General features: G+C 48.2%; 1 protein-coding gene across 1 annotated transcript in view; it reads left to right on the top strand.

Moving 5' to 3' along the window:
• The window catches only part of TAF5L (TATA-box binding protein associated factor 5 like), a 31,097-nt gene extending 10,223 nt beyond the window's left edge, over positions 1 to 20,874 (top strand). The window contains exons 2-5 of the mRNA XM_054576725.1: positions 1,595 to 1,739; positions 5,295 to 5,399; positions 12,010 to 12,734; positions 18,929 to 20,874. Coding sequence (XP_054432700.1) covers positions 1,598 to 1,739; positions 5,295 to 5,399; positions 12,010 to 12,734; positions 18,929 to 19,726 — 1,770 coding nt within the window. The 5' untranslated portion in view covers positions 1,595 to 1,597 and the 3' untranslated portion in view covers positions 19,727 to 20,874. The remainder of the gene's footprint in view (positions 1 to 1,594; positions 1,740 to 5,294; positions 5,400 to 12,009; positions 12,735 to 18,928) is intronic.
• Positions 20,875 to 21,766: the final 892 nt, after the last annotated feature.

Genomic DNA, 21,766 nt, shown 5'->3' with positions numbered 1-21,766 from the left:
CACACGGTTCTTATGTGCAGCCAGGTTAGAGAGCCATGGAGGATCACGCTACAATCAAACCGTCTTCGCTGGTGGGCAGATGAATGCGTGGAGCAGGGATCCCCTCTTTCAAATTATCCGAATCCTTCTATTAGCAACTAAGTAATCTTTATTTTTTAAAAATGTTATCAATGCAGTGGGAGACCAATACACTATAACCAAGTGGTGCAAATGCAGAATGAAAAGTTGCTTCAGTACTGGGAAACTTATTAATATGTTCCATTGTAGCTTTAAACAAGCATTGCATACTCTCGTTGGTAATCCAGAAATGAAACGCGTAGATAACATATTCTTTCTATACACATAGCTTAAAACAACGTATTTACGATGACCTAACATTGTATGCTTCTGTGTGTGTGTGTGTGTGTGTGTCTCCAGCCCTCACTGTTTGCTCTGGTCAGTGACTTTTAGGGAATTGGAAAGTAGGTCTGCAAAGTGTATTTTAGAGGGGCCACCAGCAATCAGGTCGGAAAGATTACTTGCCAGTGATGTTGGAATAATCTGTTTGCTGCAGTATCTGGGTTCCTGTCTTTCTTGATAATAAATTTAGTAGTTGAGGAAAATAGCTGTTGTGCCAGGGGAATCCTCAAATTAGCTTGAATTATCAAAAATAACTTGCCCCCATTGAATGCTCCCTACCATTTCCCTTTTCTCTCTCTCTCAAAAATTCATGAGACGGCCCTGGCCAGGTGGCCCTGTTGGTTGGAATGTCCGTCCCCTACGCCAAAACATTGTGTATTTTATCCTCGGTCAGGACGTGTACGGGAAGCACCTGATCGATGTCTCTCTCACACATCAATGTTTCTCTCTCTTCCTCTCTCTCTAAAATTGATAAACACATCCTGGCGTGACGATTTAAAAAAAAGAATAAAGATTTATGAGACATATTCTAACACATACACACCCTCCTACCGCTTTAGTGCTTTTCTGTCCTTGCAGTTGCAAATAGAGCAAAAGAGGTAAATAATATGAGTAAAATGAGAACACATTGCTCCAGTCCTTGGCTCGTGCTGGCAGCCTTTTCCGGGCTATCAAGAGATAACATAGCATTTCCTTCCCTATTATTAACTTCTCACTTCCTCAACATCTACTTATCCAGGTCCTGAATTTCTCAGGTCTTTGATTTTGGACTGCCTCCTGCCTGCTGTTTGGCTGGCTCGCTGCTAATCAATACCTGTCTCACAGAGTAGGCAGGAGAAATTAAAGACCCTGGAATTCAACTGGTCCGTTGCGTTTGCTCTTTGATAGCATCTCTGACAGAAAGTTCAATGGGGCTGATTGAAATCTTGGCCTTAACTGGAGTTGGGGGCTGATCTTTGGGGTTCGTTGTTTATGTTTCTGTTTCCTCTCATTGACCTTGGCTTGCTTGTCTTTGGGAAAATAAATACAGTGGAGGAGAGCCGCAGGTTGATAGTTAAGAAACGTAGTTGCGTCTTCACAGTGCACAGGGCTCGTCCTTCTCTGCCCCTTGTCGCCGGCGGGTGTGGTGTCCTGGCAGAGCGCACGCTCCCCTGATCCCTTACAGTTCTGTGCTCTGTGGTCGCCCGCCCCCAAGGTCATGAAACGAGTGCGCACCGAGCAGATTCAGATGGCAGTGTCCTGCTACCTCAAACGCCGGCAATACGTGGACTCGGACGGTCCCCTGAAGCAAGGACTGCGGCTGTCACAGACTGCTGAGGAGATGGCAGCCAACCTGACAGGTAAGCGGGGGGCCGTTCCCGGGCCGGCCCGAGCAGGGACCTGCTGCCCAGCCCCAGGGGCTGTTGCTCTGTGCTGGGGTGCGCGCCCGGAGGGCGGGCTGCCCCGAACCTTGGGGGGAGCGCTGGCCCCCCAGGCGCTATCTGTCCCTCAAGGCTGTGCTCAAATGCCTCTTCTCCAAACCTCCGTCGCAGTATATCCCTCCTCAGAAGGTGGAATAATTGTATCCGTGCCTGATGTATTGTGCAACATGTTCCTCCTGTAAACTCTTAACCTACAAGCCGGACAGGGCCGGGGTCTCTGTCCCCCTCCTGTGTGGGGCCCAGAGCCTCGCCTGCAGAAGTCAGGTGGCCTGGCGAATGACTGGCGACCTTGGGATCAGCGCTTGGACGTACTGGCAACATTGATACGTTCCTGAGATTTTTTTTTTTTTTTTTTTAATTTGGGGATTTGGTTCTTTGTCTGGAAATTGGATTTTTTTTTTTGAAAAGTTTTTCTTGACTTCATCTGGAGCAGTGATTTCCAACTCCTTTTCATCCCATGGCACACATGAACTAATTACTAAAATTCTGCAGAACATCAAAAAATATATATTTTGCCAACCTGACCAAAAAAAAAAAAAGGTATACTTTTTATTCAGTCACACCAGATGGCTATTGCTGTGTTGGCTATTGTCATTTTTTATTTGACAATCTAAGGGAAAAGAGGTCAGCAGCCCTGACTAAATAGGTAGTGCATGGTTTCAAAATTCTTGCGGTGCACCGGTCGAAACTCGCTGCTCTGGAGTAACAAATAATTGTCACTGAGCTATTTCGTGAGTTCAGCTTTTTTACATGGATATAATTTTCCTATATGAATTTGTGCACTGGAGATTTTGGGGAAAAAAATTCACTGCAATGCTTTTGGGGTGGCTGTGACCTCCTTCAGCGGGAATGTGCGGAGCTGAGTTAGCCGTGCGTTCTCCAGCTCAGCGCTGGTTCCTCTCATCTGCTCACTGTTCCCGCCTCTCTCTGTTCCCGTGCTTCACTTTGCCTTTCTAAGTACCTCTCGCCGCCTCTTAGTGGTTTTGGCCTCCGAGCTGGTAGCAGCTGACACGGCAGCTGCCTCTCGTTACCTTCGGAGTCCTGCGCCCAGACCCTTTGTGCTCCGTGGGGTGTGGCCACGGCTCCAGAGAGGCGCAGGATCAGTGCACACCCGAGGGAGTCCTCAGGAGGGTGGCTCCTGACCCCCGGAGGCAGTGGGAGGAGCGCAGTCAGGCATCTGCGCTGTGCCCCTCCACACTGAAGCCACCTCGTTCCTCCTTTTCTTCAGGCTCCGTTGGGTCCTGTCCTGCTCGCCACGAACAGGGCCAGGCAATGGGCCTGGGATAAGTTCATCAGTGCCTCATGGTTTCCAGTGGGGCAGCCAGTTCACAGGGCCAGAGGGATTCCTTCTAAACCTGCCATCATGGCTTTGATGCGCACGAAGGATCTCCTGCTGCCCTGCGCTCATTAGAACCTGGGGACAGTGACTCTGCTGGTGCAGATGGGAAACCGGAGCCAGCGCTGCTGAGCAGGCGTCCAGAACTTCCGTCTTCCAAGTTGCCTCAGTTCCTTCGAGTGGCTTATTCAGAGAGTCATTGTTGCTCCTGAAAAACCACCAGGAAATGTATCGTAATTTCTTGTCCTAGGTCTTTCTGTTAATCAGTAATCTGAATAATTATGCATTCAGCAGATAATTATTGAACATCTGCTGTAGGCCATACTGAAAAGTTCTAGAGAGAGCGAAGATGTGATCCCAGCTCCTGAATAGCTTAACGCGGCAGTAGGAAATGAGGCAGATAAATCAGCCATCCTAGGAGGGTGTGGGGGAGGAAGTTCAGCGCAGGGCGACGCCTCAGGTTCTCTAGGAACAAAGGAGGTGGGGATCTAAATTAGCCTGGCAGGTCCAGGAGGGTTTCCCAAAAGGTCTCCTGTTCCTCGCACACAGTCAAGTCAGTAAAGAGTCAAAGGAATGACTAGTTGTTGACCAGGGGGGCCAGTTGGAGGAGGGTGTCCTGTGCGAATGGCAGAGGGGTCTCAGGACCCTGCTGAATGGGGACACCAGGTAAGAAGCAGGGGAGCCTGAAATGCGAGCAGCCTGCACGAAGGACAAGATGTGCTCACAGCAGTGGAGGGGAGACGTTGGTTCGGAGTGGAGGCCTGGGTGAGGGATCCACGTGGGTGGGGCAGCGCAGGGGAGCGGGAGGGGTCCCCTTCCGCGCACAGCCTTCCAGCACAGTCTCCTGTGTCCGGCTGTCTCTCTGGCGCCCCTCCCCCTCCCCCGTAGGCCGTGACTTCCTCAGTCCTGCCGCGCTAATTACCATTCCTGCTTCCGAGTCCTGTCTTCCAAAATGTATTCGTGTCTCATCCAGATTATTGAAGATGGCTTCTCTCAGTCCCAGCACTCCTCTCCCCTGCAAAGAGGGTGAGGCGGTCAGGTGTTTCCCTTCTGAAAGCATAAACTCACAGGACGGACACTAAGTGCCTGTGTATGTACTCAGTACTGAGAACCCAGTCCTGCCCCCCGACCCCTCCTCCCAGAACACTAGCAGCTGGGTGTGCACCTCCTGGGGGACATTTATAAGAGTCTTCCCTGGAGAGTGTGGCCTGCCCAAAAGAAAAACCTGAAGACACTGGCTTTGGGAAACTGCTCATCTGGGCCATCCTGGGTGATGAGCACCCACGTGGGGTCCTGTCAGCTCTGCGGTGCCTTTGAGCTCCATGCCGATGGCTAGGCACGATCGGGCCCGGAAGGAGCTAACCTACTTAGTGTGAAAAGCAGAGATGGAAAGAAACGGTGAAAAGCAACTTGCAGGAAGCAAGTAGCAAATAGACGAATACTTCAAAAATACCATCGCTGGTAGCCTTGACATGAGGAGGGAATGTTATTTTAAAAAACAAAGAACATTCATAGAACAAAAAAAATTATAAATGTAAATCATAATAGTAAAACTGAAAAGTCAGAATTGTTGAAAGTTGAGGAAGCCTCCCAGAAAGCAGAGCAGAAAAACGGAATTTGGGAGAGAAGATTAAAGGGTCAGTTCAGGAAATTTAACCTGGAGCAGCAGTAGGAGCACCAGAAAGAGAATGCAGGAGAGAATCAACGAAATGATTCAAGAAGAATTTTCAGAACAGGAGGACGTGATTTCCAGACTGAGAGGGGCCCGTAAGTGCCCAGCACAATGGTTGAAAACAGACCTGTGCCAAGGCACGCTCCTGTCAGATGTCGGAACGGGGGCTCAGATGCTTCTGGATAAGTCTCTCATGAATTTATGGGCCTGCCCTCTTTCATTCAACTAATTTATTCCATGAGTTTATACCTTTTCCTCCTCCTGCTATCATTTTATCAGGGGGAGAGGAGATAGATGTGTATCATGGTATGGCATATTGAACGAGAAGCCCAACATACTTTGAAAATCTGCTGGCATGTCAGTTGCTATACTAATGTAGACTCGACACCCTCGCGCATCCAGCCTGCCATATATTGGGTTAATAATTCTCTTTCCCACCCCCACCTGTGTGTCTTTCCCTCCTTAGTCCAAACAGAATCTGGTTGTACCAACATCGTGTCTGCAGCCCCATGTCAGACAGAGCCCCAGCAATATGAAGTACAGTTTGGACGACTGCGGAATTTTCTCACCGGTAAGTACCCAGCACTTGGAACCTTTTCTTATTAAGAAGGAGTAACGCAAATTTCCCTCAGAACCTGTTCTAGTCCAGGTATGTGTTTAGGTACTAGAGATTCAAAGGTAGTTTAACTCAGTTCTTGCCAGAAACTTATGGTCCGTGGGAATTTGGGGTGGGGTTCAATCACAAGGTTGAAATTTGCAAGGACTAGAGCTCTGGGCATTTTATTCGCTGTCTTATCCATGGCCTTCACAGTGGCTGTGGCTTGTGTTGAGTCAGTGAAAGCTTAAACAGCCACGTAGAGAAGCATGTTTAAGTGCAGCATATTCGAAACGGACACTGATGTCACGAATAATGATGTAGGATATGTCACAATGGCCTTTCCCCTTATTTCCAAAAGTGCAAGACAATAGTCTTCATGAATTGGCGGGACAAAGAAATTCGAAGATGTAATTCAGATCAATTTGTTGGTGTAATGACCACTGGAACACAGAATGAGGAGATAGGAGTTCTAATCAGTGCTTCCGATCACTGTGTGACTTTTTAAGTTAATCGCTTTTTTCTAAAAACTGGAGTCGCTCGACCTCTCTGGGGCCTTTGCTTCCTCGTATGTGAAATGAAGAAGGAACTTCAAAGGGGAAACCAACTGATTCCATCCAGTCCTAAAATGACTGATTATAATTTTAATCCTGGAAAGATGATTGCAGTAAGAGAGACCATGTTGATTCTAGTTATTAATCAGAGTCTATTGTTGAGCACTTTCTTTATATAGAGCAACTGGAGGTGAAAGAAATACAAAATACTCTCTGCCCTCAAAGGATTAAGAATAATTAGCATGTGTCGGTTAGTGGGAAATTATAGTTAAAATACTTTGAGTTTTCTTTTTCTTTTCTTACTTGAGTAATCCTTATATTAATAACTTTTAATGGTAAAGATGTATATAAGGTGTCAATATGTAAACCAAAATAGTGTACCTAGTTTTACACATGTTTAGAGTTGTCCTAATTTTACGTGACCCTCATGAAGGTTAGGATTTTAAAGGCAAGAACCTGCATTTCTCTGTTTGGGGGAAATCACCAAAACGTTACAGGAAATAAATTGCAAAATAGAACCCTAGAGAGGGTTATCTCACCAATCTCACAGTTGTTAAGTGATGGGATTAATAAGTACAGGCTAGACTGTTAAATAGTTACAAAAATGAAAACAAAATCATAGAGATTAAAGGCTTAATAAAAAAGAGTCGATTATGTTGAACCGGAAAGAAGGAAATCCCATCCAGATCCTCATATTGTATGAGTGTTAAATGTCTCAGAACAGTGGTCAGCTGCTTTCCATCCCCACTAAGGGTAAAAAAAGAAAAATCGAATTTGTAAGAAAGATTTCATTCAGAGGTAAGCAAGAACTGGAAAATAACGAGTTATCTTTAATCATTGACGTCGGTTTTTAAAGCTTTAAGCAGTTCTTAAATTTTTAAAGCCGTTTTTAGAGCGCTAATTTACTTAGTTTTTAAAAAATGATTGTTGTGTCTCCACGATCGATTTCTCTCACGGCGCCAGCGGGGGAGGCGGGCGTAGGAGGGAGAGAGTTTACGGAGGCCTGGCCCCTGCCAGCCTTTCTCTCTCATTCATTCATTCAGCCTGTATTTATGTCTGTGCTGACCACCTGCCAGGCTAGATGCTGCAATAAAGTATATTGATCACTAATGGGATTTATCCTGATGTGAAGTTTTTTTGTTCCTATTTCTCTTTTTTGGGCTCTTGATGATTTTCTTAAATATTTGGCAGAGCTCTTACAGTGAAGGGGATGGTGCCATGTTTTTCCTAACATGCGGCCCCTCTTTGTTCTTACCCAGAACTTTACATTTCAATATGTTGTAATGTCAGCCTTTTTCTTTGCAGTTTCATGTCTTGTTTAAAAACTGAGAAAGTTGTCTGTTACAGTCTCGCTAATTTCATTTTTTAGCCCATTGGTCCCAGGCTATTGGGAAGGGGTGAATATATATGTTTTTCCCTTACAGACTGCTTTTCCCGGGACATTTGGCTCTGCACTCAGGCCTGTGAGGTGCAGTCAGCCAAGTCAAATGAACAAGTATTTCCCGAGCACCAAGATAAAGTGTAACATGTAGTCGCTCACCTAAATTGGACGCTAACTCTAGCATAAGAAGTCTAAAAGTGAAAGTTTTAAATAAAATGTAAATTTGAACGTAGAAGTGTTTTCACAGACTAGTGCGAAGAAATCCGTTGCTGGACGTTGCGCATAGAGGAGCTGCATTAGGAATGAAAGGGGAGAATGGCTTAGGTGGAGGGAGTCGGGAGGCCCCCTGCGTGCGAGGGGAGCTTTGAGGCAGCGCTTGCAGGAGGGGTTGGATTTCTGTGAACTGTGGGCGCGGAGGGGAGTCAGAGCGCTTGGCCCAGGGCAAGGTGGGAGCCAGAGTGCCGGCCGGCAGAGGCGGCGCTTGCTCTGCTCTGCGGGGACAGGGAAGGGGCCAGGTGTGCTGCGAACGGGCCTTTCCGGGTTGGAGACAGCGTCACCCTCACTGCAGCCTGACCTCATCCTGCACGGCGGGACAGCCTTGCACCTCTTGGTCCGAAAGCACTTTGTGAGAGCGTTGGGGAGAGGGGTTCCCCGGGAAGCCAGCCTGCACCCCGCTGCGGTCCTCAGCGGTGAATGAGGGCCAGAACCCAGCCCTGTCATGGGAATGGAAAGCAGGGTCTGGATTTCCTGTAAATCAACTGAGGCAGAATCTCCGAGGCTCCGGGAGGGGGCGGGCGTGTGCCGAATGGAAAGAAGACCCCGTGGACGCCAAGTGTCTGGCTCCGAGGAGGGGGGCACGCACTCAGTGCTCGTTCTTTAGAATGAAAAGGAGCCCAAAAGTGGAGAGGTGGAGGCAGGGAAGGTGAAAGCTCAAGGGGGCGTGTAGGTATTAGATGGAAGGACCAGGACGTGTGCTCAGTGAGGCCCAACCCTGCAGAGAAGCGAAATGGGCTGGCGAGCTCCATTTTCATTTAGCTTGTGTCCTTTTCCCTACGAATTTCTACAAACTCCATGAAAACTCCATCTTTCTCAGGTTTACCACCAGCAGAGTAGAGCGCCAAGTAGACATTTATTACATAGTCAGTGTCTAGGTGGGCGGATGGAAGAGAAAGCACACTTTGCAGAGGAAGTGTTACTTTGTAATTAGAAAAAGAATACATACTTGAAGCAAGAGGCCAAATGAGAGTTAAGACTCCCTCATTAAGGCTCCCTGTGGAAGTTTCACTTTGTTCCCCCTATAGGATAGGTGGATTGAAATTTATTTTACACCTAATGGGCCGTTCTCTTCAGACAAGAGAGAAAATTAAACCATTCTGAAACAGTGAATTTCAGTAACTTTTAAAAGCATGCATTCCTATCTCTTGATGGCTAGGGTTTTTCCCCTAAACGTCACTGTTAGAAATGCGGAGAGATAGAGACACGAGGAGCCAGATGATCAGGTCCAGGGCCTTCACTGGTGAGCTGAGTCTGGGCAGGCTGCAGCACCAGAGGGAAGCAAGAATGGGGTTTTTAAAAGAAAAAGTTTGAGGCTGCTGGAGGGAGTAAGGACGGGGTTAGTCCCCTGTTCTCCTGTTGCCTCAGGGTTTCAGGATGCGCGTCAGGGCAGGGGCTTAAGCGAAGGGCCAGGCTGTCCCCAGGTGCAGCCCCCAGCCATGGTGGCTGACCCAGATGTCTGTTGCGCAAGATGGGAGCGGACTTCGATGAAGCCACGAGCTATCGAGTGAATGGGGATAACTGAGTCCTGAGCAGTCTGGAAGGTCAGTCTGACCGGCGGCCATGGTGGCTGGCGCCAGATGTCTACTGGGCGAGATGGGAGTGTCTGCAAGCCGGCAGCTCGCAAGCCGCCGGGAGAACTGCGAGAAGAGCAGCCTAGCGGTGGGAAAAGCTGGCCTCCCCCTTTCATTCACCAAAGTAAAGCGCCTCCCGTTTGGAAAATAAGCCTAGACTAAGGTTTTAAAGAGTTGAAAACAACCCTTCAACCCAATAGAATTTATAGGAAGTCTAATCAGTAAGGATAAAGTCCTTTTTTTTAATTAGCATTTGGAAAAGAAATTTTTCCGAGGTCGTCTAAAAAATTACAGTGTTTCAAGAAATATCAAAATCTGTATTAGACAGTGTTCTCCAGAGAACTAGAAAGATTTATCTTAAGGCATTGGCTCGGGGGATTGTTCAGTTTAGCAGGTCCAAGCCTGCAGGCTGGAGGCCCAGGGAGGAGTTGCCGCCCCAATCCAAGGGCGAGGCGGGGCGGGGGTGGCGGGGTCCCCGCTCCTTCCCGGGAGGTCAGCCTTCGTTCTCTAAGGCCTGCAGCCGATCGGATGGGCCCCGTTCACATTATGATGGGGGGGCAATCCGCTTTACTCAAAGACTGCTGATTTCAGTGTTCATCTCAAGTAAAACAGAATCCCTTCACAGAAACATCCAGAATGTTCAACCAAGTGTCTGGGCGCGGTGGCCCAGACAAGCCGACACGTAAAGTTAACCATGACGAGGCAGCCCCCGTCCATGTGGCCCCCGCATCCATCTCCCTGCAGCGTGCTCGCTCTAGAAGGAAAGACAGCTAACGAGGCTGTGATTTCCCCAAGCACAGCGCAGCTCCCCTGAGCGCAACCGGAAGTGCGGTAACCCCTCCCCAGACGAGGGAGCGGAGTCCTCGGGTGGTGCTTACTCTGCTCCCGATATCCCCTTACTTAAATGCTATGCTGTCAAGTCAGCAGTACTTCAGTACTGCAATACGAAGTCAGTATAACTTGTGTGACACAATAAGGGGGTCGGGGGGAAAGAGCAAAGATATTTGGATATAGACAAAGATACATTGATAACAAAATCAGTTATGATCAGTTTTGTCATGGTCTGGCTGGTGTTTATAACTCCCTTTTTCTGCTACCCCTTCCGATCCCTTCGCCTCCAGCGAGCACCTCAGATGGTCATGGTGCTTTCCCTGCTGGGTGACTCGGCCCCTCTCCTGGAAGGGTCTGGGCCAGTGCTGTCCTGCCTGGATTGGGTTGCTGTAGTTCCCGTTGACCGGACCCGCAGGGCACGTTGGTGCTAAGAAACACCCTCGGGGATGTCCTGTACCCCAGCCACCCCCCTCCTCGCCGCCGCTGTGGAACCGCCCAGCTTCCCTTGGGGATCAGGAGCGGTCACAGCAGCCAGCGCAGCGTCCCCTCCTTTGTTGATTCAGGAGCACAAGGAGCCCAAAGTGGCCGGGTGACAGTCTCAGCTTCCAGTCCAGTTGAATCATTGTTAAAGTTCATCCTCTAAATAGGCATTTAAGTGAGGACAATTTTATTCTAAAGTGCATATATTCTACAATTCACCTGTGATAAGATAAAATAGGTACTAGGCAGAGATAGGCTGCTGGTAACATTTATCAGCAAATTAGGGAGGCAGGATTCCCTAATGCAGCGTTCCTAGATCTTGGGCAATGTATGAATTTCTTTTCATGAAAAAACAAAAAATACCAGCAGAAGTGCTAAGTGTTGACAAAGCACCTTTTATTAATTTAATTAAATATGTGCAAACATTACACCAGATATAAAACCTTTAATGCTTACTACATTTCTGTATGAAACCTAAACACTTACAAATAAAGCATAAGCAAAACGCACAAACGCAATAAAGTTGAAGTTAGCAGTGAGTGAGTGTGGTGGATGGATTTTGCCGGAACTAACTTGCTGCGGGGCATAGGGATGGCGCTGTTGGCTGTGCCCCGCGGTGGCCCTGCTCTCTGCCACTTATTTAAAGTGTCAAACACACCTCTGTGCTTTTCTCATCAGCCCATGACAATGGAAGCTGTACACTTTTGGGAACATGCTTTGTCCCATAGTTTCATGGTGTTAAAGTCTCACATGAGCAAATAGTTTAGGCTTAATGATGTGAAAATGTCTGGTCTGTAACTGATCACTGCAGAAGAGAAGTTTTACTTTTTAGCCACCAAAATCAAAAGGAGGACACGTCCAGATACGGGGCAGTTGTGAGTGAATGTTGTCATCTTAGCGTCAGGACACGCCCGCCGGGGTTAACCCGACAGGAACCCACTCAAATAAGTACTTTGGTAGCTGATACTGCTCGGTGTTGGATGCCAAAAGTCATCGCAGAACAAAATGGAGCGCTAAAATCTCATGTCAACACTTAACTGCTAAAGCGCCGCCCAGATAATTCTGCAGATACTTGTTTTTTCAATTTTCAAGTGCAAAAGTTTCTGTGGTAGTCTCCCAAGAATGCGCCTGCAGGCCTTCAGAGGCCTAAGGTGAGAAACACAAGTGAAAAAAATACTACCCCTTGAAGATCTGGGTAAGAGTTTCTCAGTTGTTGTGAGGACTTAGGCAAATCACTTAACCTCCCCGAACATCACATTCCTGATTCGTGGCCGATGTCACCACCAAGTTTGCTGGGCTTCAGGGCCCATGCTGTTCCCTCCTCCGTCAAAGGGCTCAGCCTTCTGAGTTTCCAGAATTCTCTGTTGGGCTTTTATTTTGGTCCTTAGCCTCAGAAAGTAGGATCCTGACAAGACCGCGTAGCCTGGTGGGGGGGGTCCCGTTGCTCTCTGAGCTTATGCTGCCTATGAAGCCCTCGCTCTTTCTCATTGCAGATTCTGATTCCCAGCACAGCCACGAAGTGATGCCTCTCCTCTATCCTCTCTTTGTCTACCTCCACCTCAACCTGGTCCAGAACAGTCCGAAGAGCACAGTGGAAAGTTTTTACAGTCGCTTCCATGGAATGTTTCTGCAGAACGCTAGCCAGAAGGATGTCATTGAGCAGCTCCAGACCACTCAAACCATCCAAGACATCCTGTCCAACTTCAAGCTTCGAGCATTCCTAGATCATAAGTACGTGGTCCGTCTCCAAGAAGACAGCTACAACTACCTTATCCGCTACCTCCAAAGTGACAACAACACCGCCCTGTGCAAAGTCCTCACCTTGCATATCCATCTGGACGTGCAGCCTGCCAAGAGAACAGACTACCAGCTCTACGCCAGCGGCAGCTCCTCACGAAGCGAGGGCAACGGCTTAGAGCCCACTGACGTGCCCGCCCCGATTCTGCAGAACGAGGCTGCCCTGGAGGTCTTGCAGGAGAGCATCAAGCGCGTCAAGGACGGCCCTCCCTCCCTCACCACCATCTGTTTCTATGCCTTCTATAACACAGAGCAGCTGTTGAACACTGCAGAAATCTCCCCCGACAGCAAGCTGCTTGCTGCTGGGTTTGACAACTCCTGCATAAAACTATGGAGTTTACGATCCAAGAAGTTAAAATCAGAACCCCATCAAGTAGACGTGTCCCGCATCCACTTGGCTTGTGATATTCTGGAAGAGGAGGTATGAATACCCTTTTTTCTCCCCTTACACCTGCCCTATTAATTTGCTTAGAATATTCCTTCTGAACTTGACTGACCTGGTGGAGAATGGACTTCTTTATGTCCTTCATCCTGTAGCTAATGCCAGGCTAATGCCACGTGACCCGTAGCCATTGAATTCCTGCTCATGCCCAGCCTCGGAAAAGGTGAAAACTAGTGTTAGCAACATTAACTGAACGTTACTAATGAATGGTCAGAGTCGATTATTATCTGAAATGTGCATAGCATTGCTCAGGCTAATTGAAGGCCTTTAGCTAATATTGAGAGATTTACAGTTAGCGCATGGGCGCATGCGTTTGTGCAAATGTAAACAATGACAAGTAAATGCCTGTTCAATTGCCGTGAACGGAGCGCCACTCTCCAGTTTCATCCATGGTGAAGGAGACCCCAGCTTCTGTGCTCCCAGCACCCCCAGGGGCTGCCCCTTTGCGAGGCAGTGTGCGCCCTCTGGCTTCATGGGCCCAGGCTGTTCCAAACCCCGCTCTGAAAAGTGCACAGAAAGTATAGGTGACGTTTCACCCATCAGTCAGTATACTGGTCCCGTTCGCTTTGTGTGGGGGCGGTCGTTGAAAGGGCCAGGCCGGGCGGCCTGAGTTTCGGGTCTCAGGGAATTGCTGCCTTAGAGAACATGTGGGTGCAGGGACATAGCAGTTGAACTTCACAGAGTTCGCTGTCCCTGAGAGTGGCCCACACACGCTGAGGGCCCGAATGTTATTTTGGTCACAGTTCACGTAGCTGTGCCTCACTCATTTTGGATGGAAAATTCTTTGCACGGGATTGAAAAACGAAGGATTTTTCGTTTGTTAAATCATTTGAGTTAATTTGCAGTTGCTGATAGGATATTAAGAATATTGGATGCACAAATTAAACTCTTTTTCCAATTCCTGTTCTCTTTGTCACCTTCCAATTAGTAGTAATATCCTTTGCAATTTTGTTTATTACAACTGAGACAGTATAATTAGAAGAGTTTGTTAAGAGGCATAAGGAGTCCAAATTTCAATATACGAACTTTGATTTCTAGGATTTTATAGTACCCTTAAAATACCTTTTTTTTAGTGGCATCCGTATCGAATTATCAGATTTCTCTTTTCCTTGGAGACAGTTCTAGCCTCTGGGGGCTCTTCACATGCAACTGAGGAATACTGTCCTAATTTACTTGCATTTCTCTGTAAATACAAAAAGTATATTTCTACCCGCTTATTAGTTTTGATGATACTGAATTAGGGAACATTTGAGGCATTAAAGATTTATAGAAAAGAAGATAGCAAAGATAGATACAAAGATGGAAAGAGCATTAGCCTAAAATAAGAAATTGTACGGTTCTCCGCTGGTTCTGTGACTTGTTCTGTGAAGGTTTCCAGTCATCAAAAGGCATGTATGTGGTGACCCAGAAGTGAAGAACACGATGAATTCCAGGAACAAAACAAATTAACGGCGGCTGGAGTAGGGAGGGGTAGAGCAGGAAGCAACGCGGTGCCGCGCTCCACGCGGGAGGTGATGGCGGCCCGAACGAGGGCAGCGACAGCGGGCAGGTTAGGCGAGAGCTCAGTCCCCGGGCCCACGGAGGGGCAGCAGGGAAGGAAGGGTCGAGGACGACGGCCGTGTCTCAGGCTTGATCTGCTGAGTGTGTTGGGGGCAGGGGGGTGGCCACAAAGGACATCAGAGAAGCAGTTAGTTGTTAAGTATCTTTCTGGTTTATTCATCATTATCCATATTGAAAGTGGTGAAGATTCTAGCCTCCTCTCTCCTTGAGAACAAATTTTATTTTAAACTTTAGAACCACAGCTGAGACCTTCCTATTCTGGTCCTGAGGAGCTTCCTGTTCGTGACTCCCACACCCCCGCCTGCCCGTTGTGTCACAGCAGTTTGGGGAAGTTTTCTCTCTGGCTTCTGTCGAGAAGTATTTCGTGGCAAAGCAAGGGATAAATTAGTTCTGGTAGTTGGTTTTTAATGTTTCTTCCATGAGAATTGGGACTTCATTTTTTCCTTGAAGAATTCACCATTAAAATCAGACCCTTCCTTTAAAGGCCAGGAACTCGCATACCCGCGGAGGCCAGGCAGGTAAAAGTAAATGGCAAAGCCGCCGGGACCGAAGACGGTAGGAACTAAGAGAGCCCCGTGCGAACCACGTTAGAAAGCCGGTTTGGTTTGCAGCCTCTGCTCTAATCTTTGGGAGGTACTAACTGTTGCACAAATTAGCGGACAAAAGATCTTAACAGTAGGCATTTAAAACAGTGATTAGAGCCAGGAGTTCCATCTCTAGGTATATAACCAGGAGAATTGAAACCGTATGTCCGCACAAAAACTTGTACACAAATGTTCGTGGAGACGTTATTCGTAACAGCCAAAAAATGGAAACAACCCAAATGCCCATCAGCTATTAATGGGTAAACAAATTGATATGCCCATACGATGGAATATTATTGAGCTATGAACAGGAATGAAGATCCATGATATATCATATGCCATAATGTGGATGAACCTTGTAAGCATTATGCTAGGAAAAGAAGCCAATCACAAAGGACCCCATATTGTGTGGTTCCATTTATAGGGAATATCCAGAACAGGCACATCCATAGACAGAGAGAGTAGATCGGGGCTGAGGAAGTGACGGCTCGTGGGTGCAAGGCCTCCTTGGAGGTGGGGAAAGTGTTCTGTGCCCAGAGGGCGGCAGTAGTTGCACAGTTCTCTGAAAACACCGGAAACCCCTGAACTGTACACTTTAAAAGATTGAATTTAATACTATTTGGATTGTATCTCCCTTTTTTTAAAGAATCGAAGAGAAATCAAAAGGTCTATGTAAGCACAAAAAAAAACCTGTTAATTTTGCCAAATAAAACTGGGTTTACAGCTCTGCCCTACAGCTCCTGCTGTGTCCAACCTGAAGATAGTCTAGATTAACCTTTGAAAATCCGTGAGGTGGCAGAGCAGTGCCCCCCGCGGGCCAGGAGCCCCTTCTGCAGACGCTCAGAGGGGGAGAACGAGGCCTGCGCTCCCAGCCTTTACACGAAACGGGGGAAGGAACGAGATCCAGCTTTTCTCACCGTTGACTGGGAGCTGCGTGTTCCTAATGTGTGAGCAACGTGGCAAAACCACAGGGGCTGGCTCTCCTTTCCAGTCCTTTGTACACGACCTGCCGCACCACTGCCCGCCCCCCGCCCCCTCAGCCTAACGACACAACCCCTGTGTGTAACGTCGCACTGTTGTTCCCCCAGTCTGCTAATCTTCAAGTCTGAGAAATAAAGAACTCCGTGTTGTCAGTCATACTCAGTTCTCTAATTTTCATATAAAACTGTCTCTTAGATCTATGTTGGCCAGTGAGGTTACACTGCGAGCCATATATGTAATTTAAAATTTTTAGTAGCCACATAAAAAGAGTAAAAGGAAATAGTCAAAATTAATTTTAATAATGTATTTTATTTAATCCAGTATGGCAAAAATACTATCATTTAACACATAAGCAGTATGAAAAATTATTCACAAAACCTGGCACTTTCTCCTTCTTTGCCCTAAGCCTTGGAAATCTGGTGTGTAGTTCACATGTAGAGCGCACGCCCATCCACGCCAGCCAGCCGTGGCCACCGCGTCTGACCAAGTTCAGGCTGCTGTTGTCTCCCACACAGATGCGGCACCTCGCTTGCTTCCAAGTCTCAGCCCACGCCCAGGCCCCACCGCATCTCATTTCCTTCAGGCCCACTGGCCCCTAATTGGAGAACAGCCCAAGGCTAAACCCCAGACCCTCCCACGCCCCAGCCACGTACTCCTGGTCTGGGGGAGGCTGGGGACTAAGGCGCCTGGACCGCGCTCGCCCAGGAGGAGACACACATCACTAGTCTGAGATTTTAGGGACCACGTGGTTTAGAGCTAGGGTCTGCGACCGATGGCACAGGGGCACCTCAAACAGTATTCGAAGATTTGTTTACTTCTCTGTCTTTTCTACTTTATGCATGTTTTATAAGGCACATTATACAGTTTATTATTACACGAACACACTTTACACATCAAAAATTCCCATTTGGGATGCACGCCCATTTCCTGGGAAGGGCTCGGCCAGGTGCAGGCGTTTCGGGGCGTAGCGCCGGTTAGATGAGAGGAAGGGGAGAGAGAATCTGTGGGGCTGGGCACGTGTGAACCGGCACTGGCTCAGGGCTTCATCTTGACTGAGCCGAGGGAGGCCCTCATGGGGCTGAGTTGAGCCGCAGGAGAAAACAGAGCTGGTTATTTCGAGCTGCGGTCCTGGCAAAGAGCTGATGCCAACAGGAACGTTCTGGTTTCCCCATTTCTTGGTCTGTAGAGTCAGCCGGGCATCTTTCCATGGACTGGTGACAACAATCAGCAAGACCCTTGGGGGCCCAGGTCGGGGGGCTCAGTGGGTGGCAGGTTGGAGCGTCGTCCCGATGTACCAGGGTTGCCAGTTCAGTCCCCAGTCAGGGCCCATACAGGACTCACCCAGCGAATGCATACATAGGTGAAACAACTACTCGATATTTCTCTCTCTCAAATCAATAAGTAATTTTATTTAATTCCTTCTTTAAAAAAAGACCCTTGGGAAGGGCCAGCTTGCCTCCTTTCCTGGTGCCCTCTCCCCATCCCTGAGCACGCCATTTAGGTCCCCACTAACGGCTGCCGGTCACTTCCATAACCTGCTCCAAACAAAGACCGTGTACGCCTCAGAGATAGTAATGTGCCCTTTGCTCCACTGTAACCTTTCAAAGGACCTTTGTGTAATCCTCACAGGGTCGTTCTTTGCTCCCACAGGTCTTAATAAACTTTCTGGTGTAGAGCAATGAGTCATTCTTGAGATTTTAAAGTGTTGTTGTAACCTCTTTGGAAGGGAAAATTACTAATATTCTTGGTAACACTCAGTAGAGCCTTCAGCTCCCAAATGCTTATGTATTTTTAATGTCGAGTGTCTGGAATAACCATTTTGAATATTCATGGACATCCATGTTTATTTCTCTTAACTTTCTCTCAAATACATACACATTGGAGCTGTTTGTTTTGTTCTGGATTTAAAAGTTTTAAAATAGAAGTTAAAAGGATGCCATTTTCCTAGACGAGAATCTAAAGCTCACAAAGATAGTTGTTTCTGAGCCAACAAAGCCAGTTGATTTAAGACTCTTCATCTTACTCCTCGTTCTTCCAGTGTTTGATGAAAGCCCGTTTTAGCTGATGAGTCCCAGGACAGAGGCGGCCGCAGTCTTAGGGAGCAGGCCTGTGAGAGGGTAAAGGGAGGATGGGCTTGGAACACAGACTGTGCTTGCAGGAAAGAGGGTGACGAAGGGGACTTTCAGCCCCAGTGCCACGGGCAGCTGTCTCTTCTTCTGTCCCCACACACAGGAATCATTTCTAAGACTCCCATGAGTCACTTGGCTTTCAAGCAACTCTGAATCCAGCCTTGTTTTTTAACGTCGGGGAAATGTGTGAGACCCTCCAGAAAGTCATGGTTTTCGAACTTCATCTTTATTTCTTTTTTGGACACCGCCAGCTTATGCCTGGCCACAGGGTGGGAGCGTAATTTACTGATTACTATTCTGGTCATGTCCAGGCGGTATCTCGGCTAAACGCCTACAGTGGTCCTGTGTTAATCATGAGCTACGACCATGTCGGCCTTCACCCTCTTCACCCCTGAGCCCAAGCTCGGGAGCAGTCAGCATGTCCGATCGGTCTTCGCAGGCTGGAAATGGGGAGCAGCGTGGCTTATAAAGCAGCTGAACCTGACCAGTCTGTAGAATCAAAGAATCTAAGAACTGAACAGAAATGCAGGAGTAAATCTTTTCAAGCGGCAGATACCAGGATTAACAACGAAAATTACTGTGGGATGGCTGCCTTTTAACCAGCTTTTGAAACCTGTAATTCTCGACCTAGGAGTAAGATCCGCAGTCATTACTGTATCTTTTGATTTGATACATTCTTGGCTGCAGAATGGAGTTAAGGAAGTCAGTGTGTAAGCTGTAAGGGACGTTTTCCCCCCAGTCCCACAGTTAGGGGCTGTTGGTCTCCTGGCGTCACCCTTGGGGCAGGACCGCTGTCATTTACTGGGTAGTGCTATTTCCCAAGCAGCGTCACCCCGCCCCCCAGAGGTTCTGTCTTCCTTGCAGGCCACTAACCATGTTCTTTCTCTGTCTTTTTTGCGCCCCCACCCGTCGGCCCCAGGATGACGAGGATGACGCTGCGGGCACAGAGATGAAGATCCTGCGGGGACACTGTGGACCAGTGTACAGCACCAGGTTCCTCGCAGACAGCTCAGGGTTGCTCTCTTGTTCCGAAGACATGTCCATCAGGTACTGGGACCTCGGGACTTTCACCAACACTGTGTTGTACCAAGGACATGCCTACCCCGTGTGGGACTTGGACATTAGCCCATACAGCCTGTATTTCGCCAGCGGGTCCCATGACCGCACCGCAAGGCTGTGGTCATTTGATCGGACGTACCCGCTGAGAATATATGCAGGACACCTGGCAGATGTGGACTGTGTCAAATTCCACCCTAATTCAAACTACTTAGCTACAGGCTCAACCGACAAGACCGTCCGGCTGTGGAGCGCTCAGCAGGGGAACTCGGTGAGGCTCTTCACAGGCCACCGCGGCCCTGTGCTTTCTCTCGCCTTTTCACCCAACGGTAAGTACTTGGCATCGGCCGGTGAGGACCAGCGGCTGAAGCTCTGGGACTTGGCCTCTGGGACCCTTTACAAAGAACTGAGAGGCCACACGGACAACATCACCAGCCTCACCTTCAGTCCGGACAGCAGCCTGATCGCCTCCGCGTCCATGGACAACTCGGTGCGCGTCTGGGACATCAGGAACGCCCACTGCGGCGCGGCAGCCGACGGCTCCTCGGGCGAGCTCGTGGGCGTGTACACCGGGCAGATGAGCAACGTGCTGAGCGTGCAGTTCATGGCCTGCAACCTTCTGCTAGTGACTGGAATCACGCAAGAAAATCAGGAACATTGATTTGTTTTACCTTCGTTGTGACGGACTGGGGCAGCCGTGGGGCAGAGGCCTCCAGATCTCAAGTCTTACTTACCATTGAATCACTGAGTGACTGTGAAAGACCCCCCGCTTCCTCCTCCTCCTGTGCAGGCTCCCTGAGCACGTCGCCCCGTCCCTCGGCCCCCCAGCGTCAGAGGACAGGGGGGCGAGGACAGAGGGTGATGCGTGGACCTGAGCTCAAGAACGGAGATGCTCCGGAGGTCAGATGGCAGGTTCTTACAAAGACGCCACCGTGTCCTCACGCGAGCACCTCCGTGTCTGTCTCGTTTCCCGCTTTGTGAAACCGCCACGCTGCTGCCGCGGCCGGTGCGGGGGGGTGGTCCCAGGACGGTCGCCGCGGGCTCTCGGGGGGGCGCGGTGCAGCAGGCTCACGTGTGGGCCGTCGCCGGGCAGAAGGGGACCCCCACTGGTGCAGGGGCGCAGAGGTGGGGACAAGGAAAGGGGGCCAGGATCGCCCTGGAAAAAGTCTTTCCCGTAATTACAGAGAACAGGATTTTTTTTTATTATTGTTATTATAATTATAGTAATTATTATTATTATTGAGAAGAGGAAACCTAGCACTGGCAGAGCGGTCTTCTCTGCTCCCATCTTTCAGGTTTGGCTCCTGGACACTGGCTCTGATACTTGGAATTTTTGAGGTTCAGGGAATTCAGAGGATTTCGTAGCACAGTGTATTGTGAGAAAGGGACAGTTTCTGGGGGACGGCTTGGTCACTCCCGCTGACGTGTTTCTAGCTGTAGGTGGGCAAACTGATCGAGAAAGTCTTGGGCCCTTGCAGTGACGGGGGGAAAGAAAGATCCCCTTCGTGGCCACACTTCTGTGAACAGTTCTCCCTGAAAGGCCATATTGTCATAAAGAAATTAAAATAATTGGAGGCGATAGGTCAAAAGACAGAATGAGCAAACGTCGAACTTCCAAATGAGCATTTACTCCGCGGTGCGGCTCCGTGAGTCTCTGTCTCCTTGCGCTCGCCTGCTCCCACCTCCTGCAGCAGCAGATTAACCAGCCCTCCGTGAAACAGACCGTGCGGACGAATGAACGCCTACAGAACTTTGAGGATGAAGCAAGCTCTAATTTGTGGGAAAAGGATTAAATATTTCTGTTATTTTGTATTTTGTTTTCTATTAAAACGTATTTAGTTTCCAAAAAAAAAAAAAAAGGTGTTGGCATCTCATTTACACGGTGAGGAGAGCGGGGGTGTGTGGCCTGTCGTGCAGTGCCTCTCCTGGGCAGCAGCGGGGGACGTAGGTCGGACCAGCCCCGAAGGAGGCGCGCTCTTCCCTGCTTCTGCAGTCCGCTCAGCGGGCTTTGAATTGTGATCCCCTTGGCATCCAGGTGGATTGTTAATAGCATTTAACGCTGTGTATACATCCGAGATTGCCGGTTGCTGACCGGAGACGACATATCTTTTGCCATCTGGAGTTATTTGATAAGATTCCACTGCCAGTTTTCTTTAAAGGCCACGTTATAAAATCGCCAAGGGGCATAAGAACTGTGATATTTAATTCAGATTATTTATTGAACAATTCCAGATAATGGACTCATTCAAAGATTTAAATGATGCCAGAATTTTTAAAATGTACTTAAATATGTAATATTCTGCAAGGACACCAGAATTATCAGAAAATTAAATAGGAAGACTCTAGGATTTTGTGCCAAAAAACTTTTTTACTTGAGCCTAAGGTGCTAAATAATAGGAAATGTTTCTTATAGATAAAAACATGTATTTGAGGCATTGTAAGAAGGATCCCGTGGCAGCTTAGCCAGACAGAGTCACCTTCCACATGGTCTACAGAAAAAGCCTAGAATTAAAATTTATTCTTAGCTCTAAGAAGTGGATTCTTAATTAGGTTGTATGGTGTATTGCTAGAAATAATGAAATTTATGGATTGGACTGAATCATTCTCAGAAGTGGAGATATCACTGATCTGGAAGGTTTTGTGTTTGTCTTAATGCAGAATTTCTTTGATTAAACACAAATGTAATAGATTGGTCAGTCTT

The sequence above is a fragment of the Pteronotus mesoamericanus genome, unplaced genomic scaffold (assembly GCF_021234165.1).
Source record: "Pteronotus mesoamericanus isolate MK-2021 breed Mesoamerican mustached bat unplaced genomic scaffold, CSHL_Meso_final contig_347, whole genome shotgun sequence".
In the NCBI taxonomy this organism is placed as follows: domain Eukaryota; kingdom Metazoa; phylum Chordata; class Mammalia; order Chiroptera; family Mormoopidae; genus Pteronotus; species Pteronotus mesoamericanus.
This window is presented reverse-complemented; position numbering and strand designations above follow the sequence as displayed.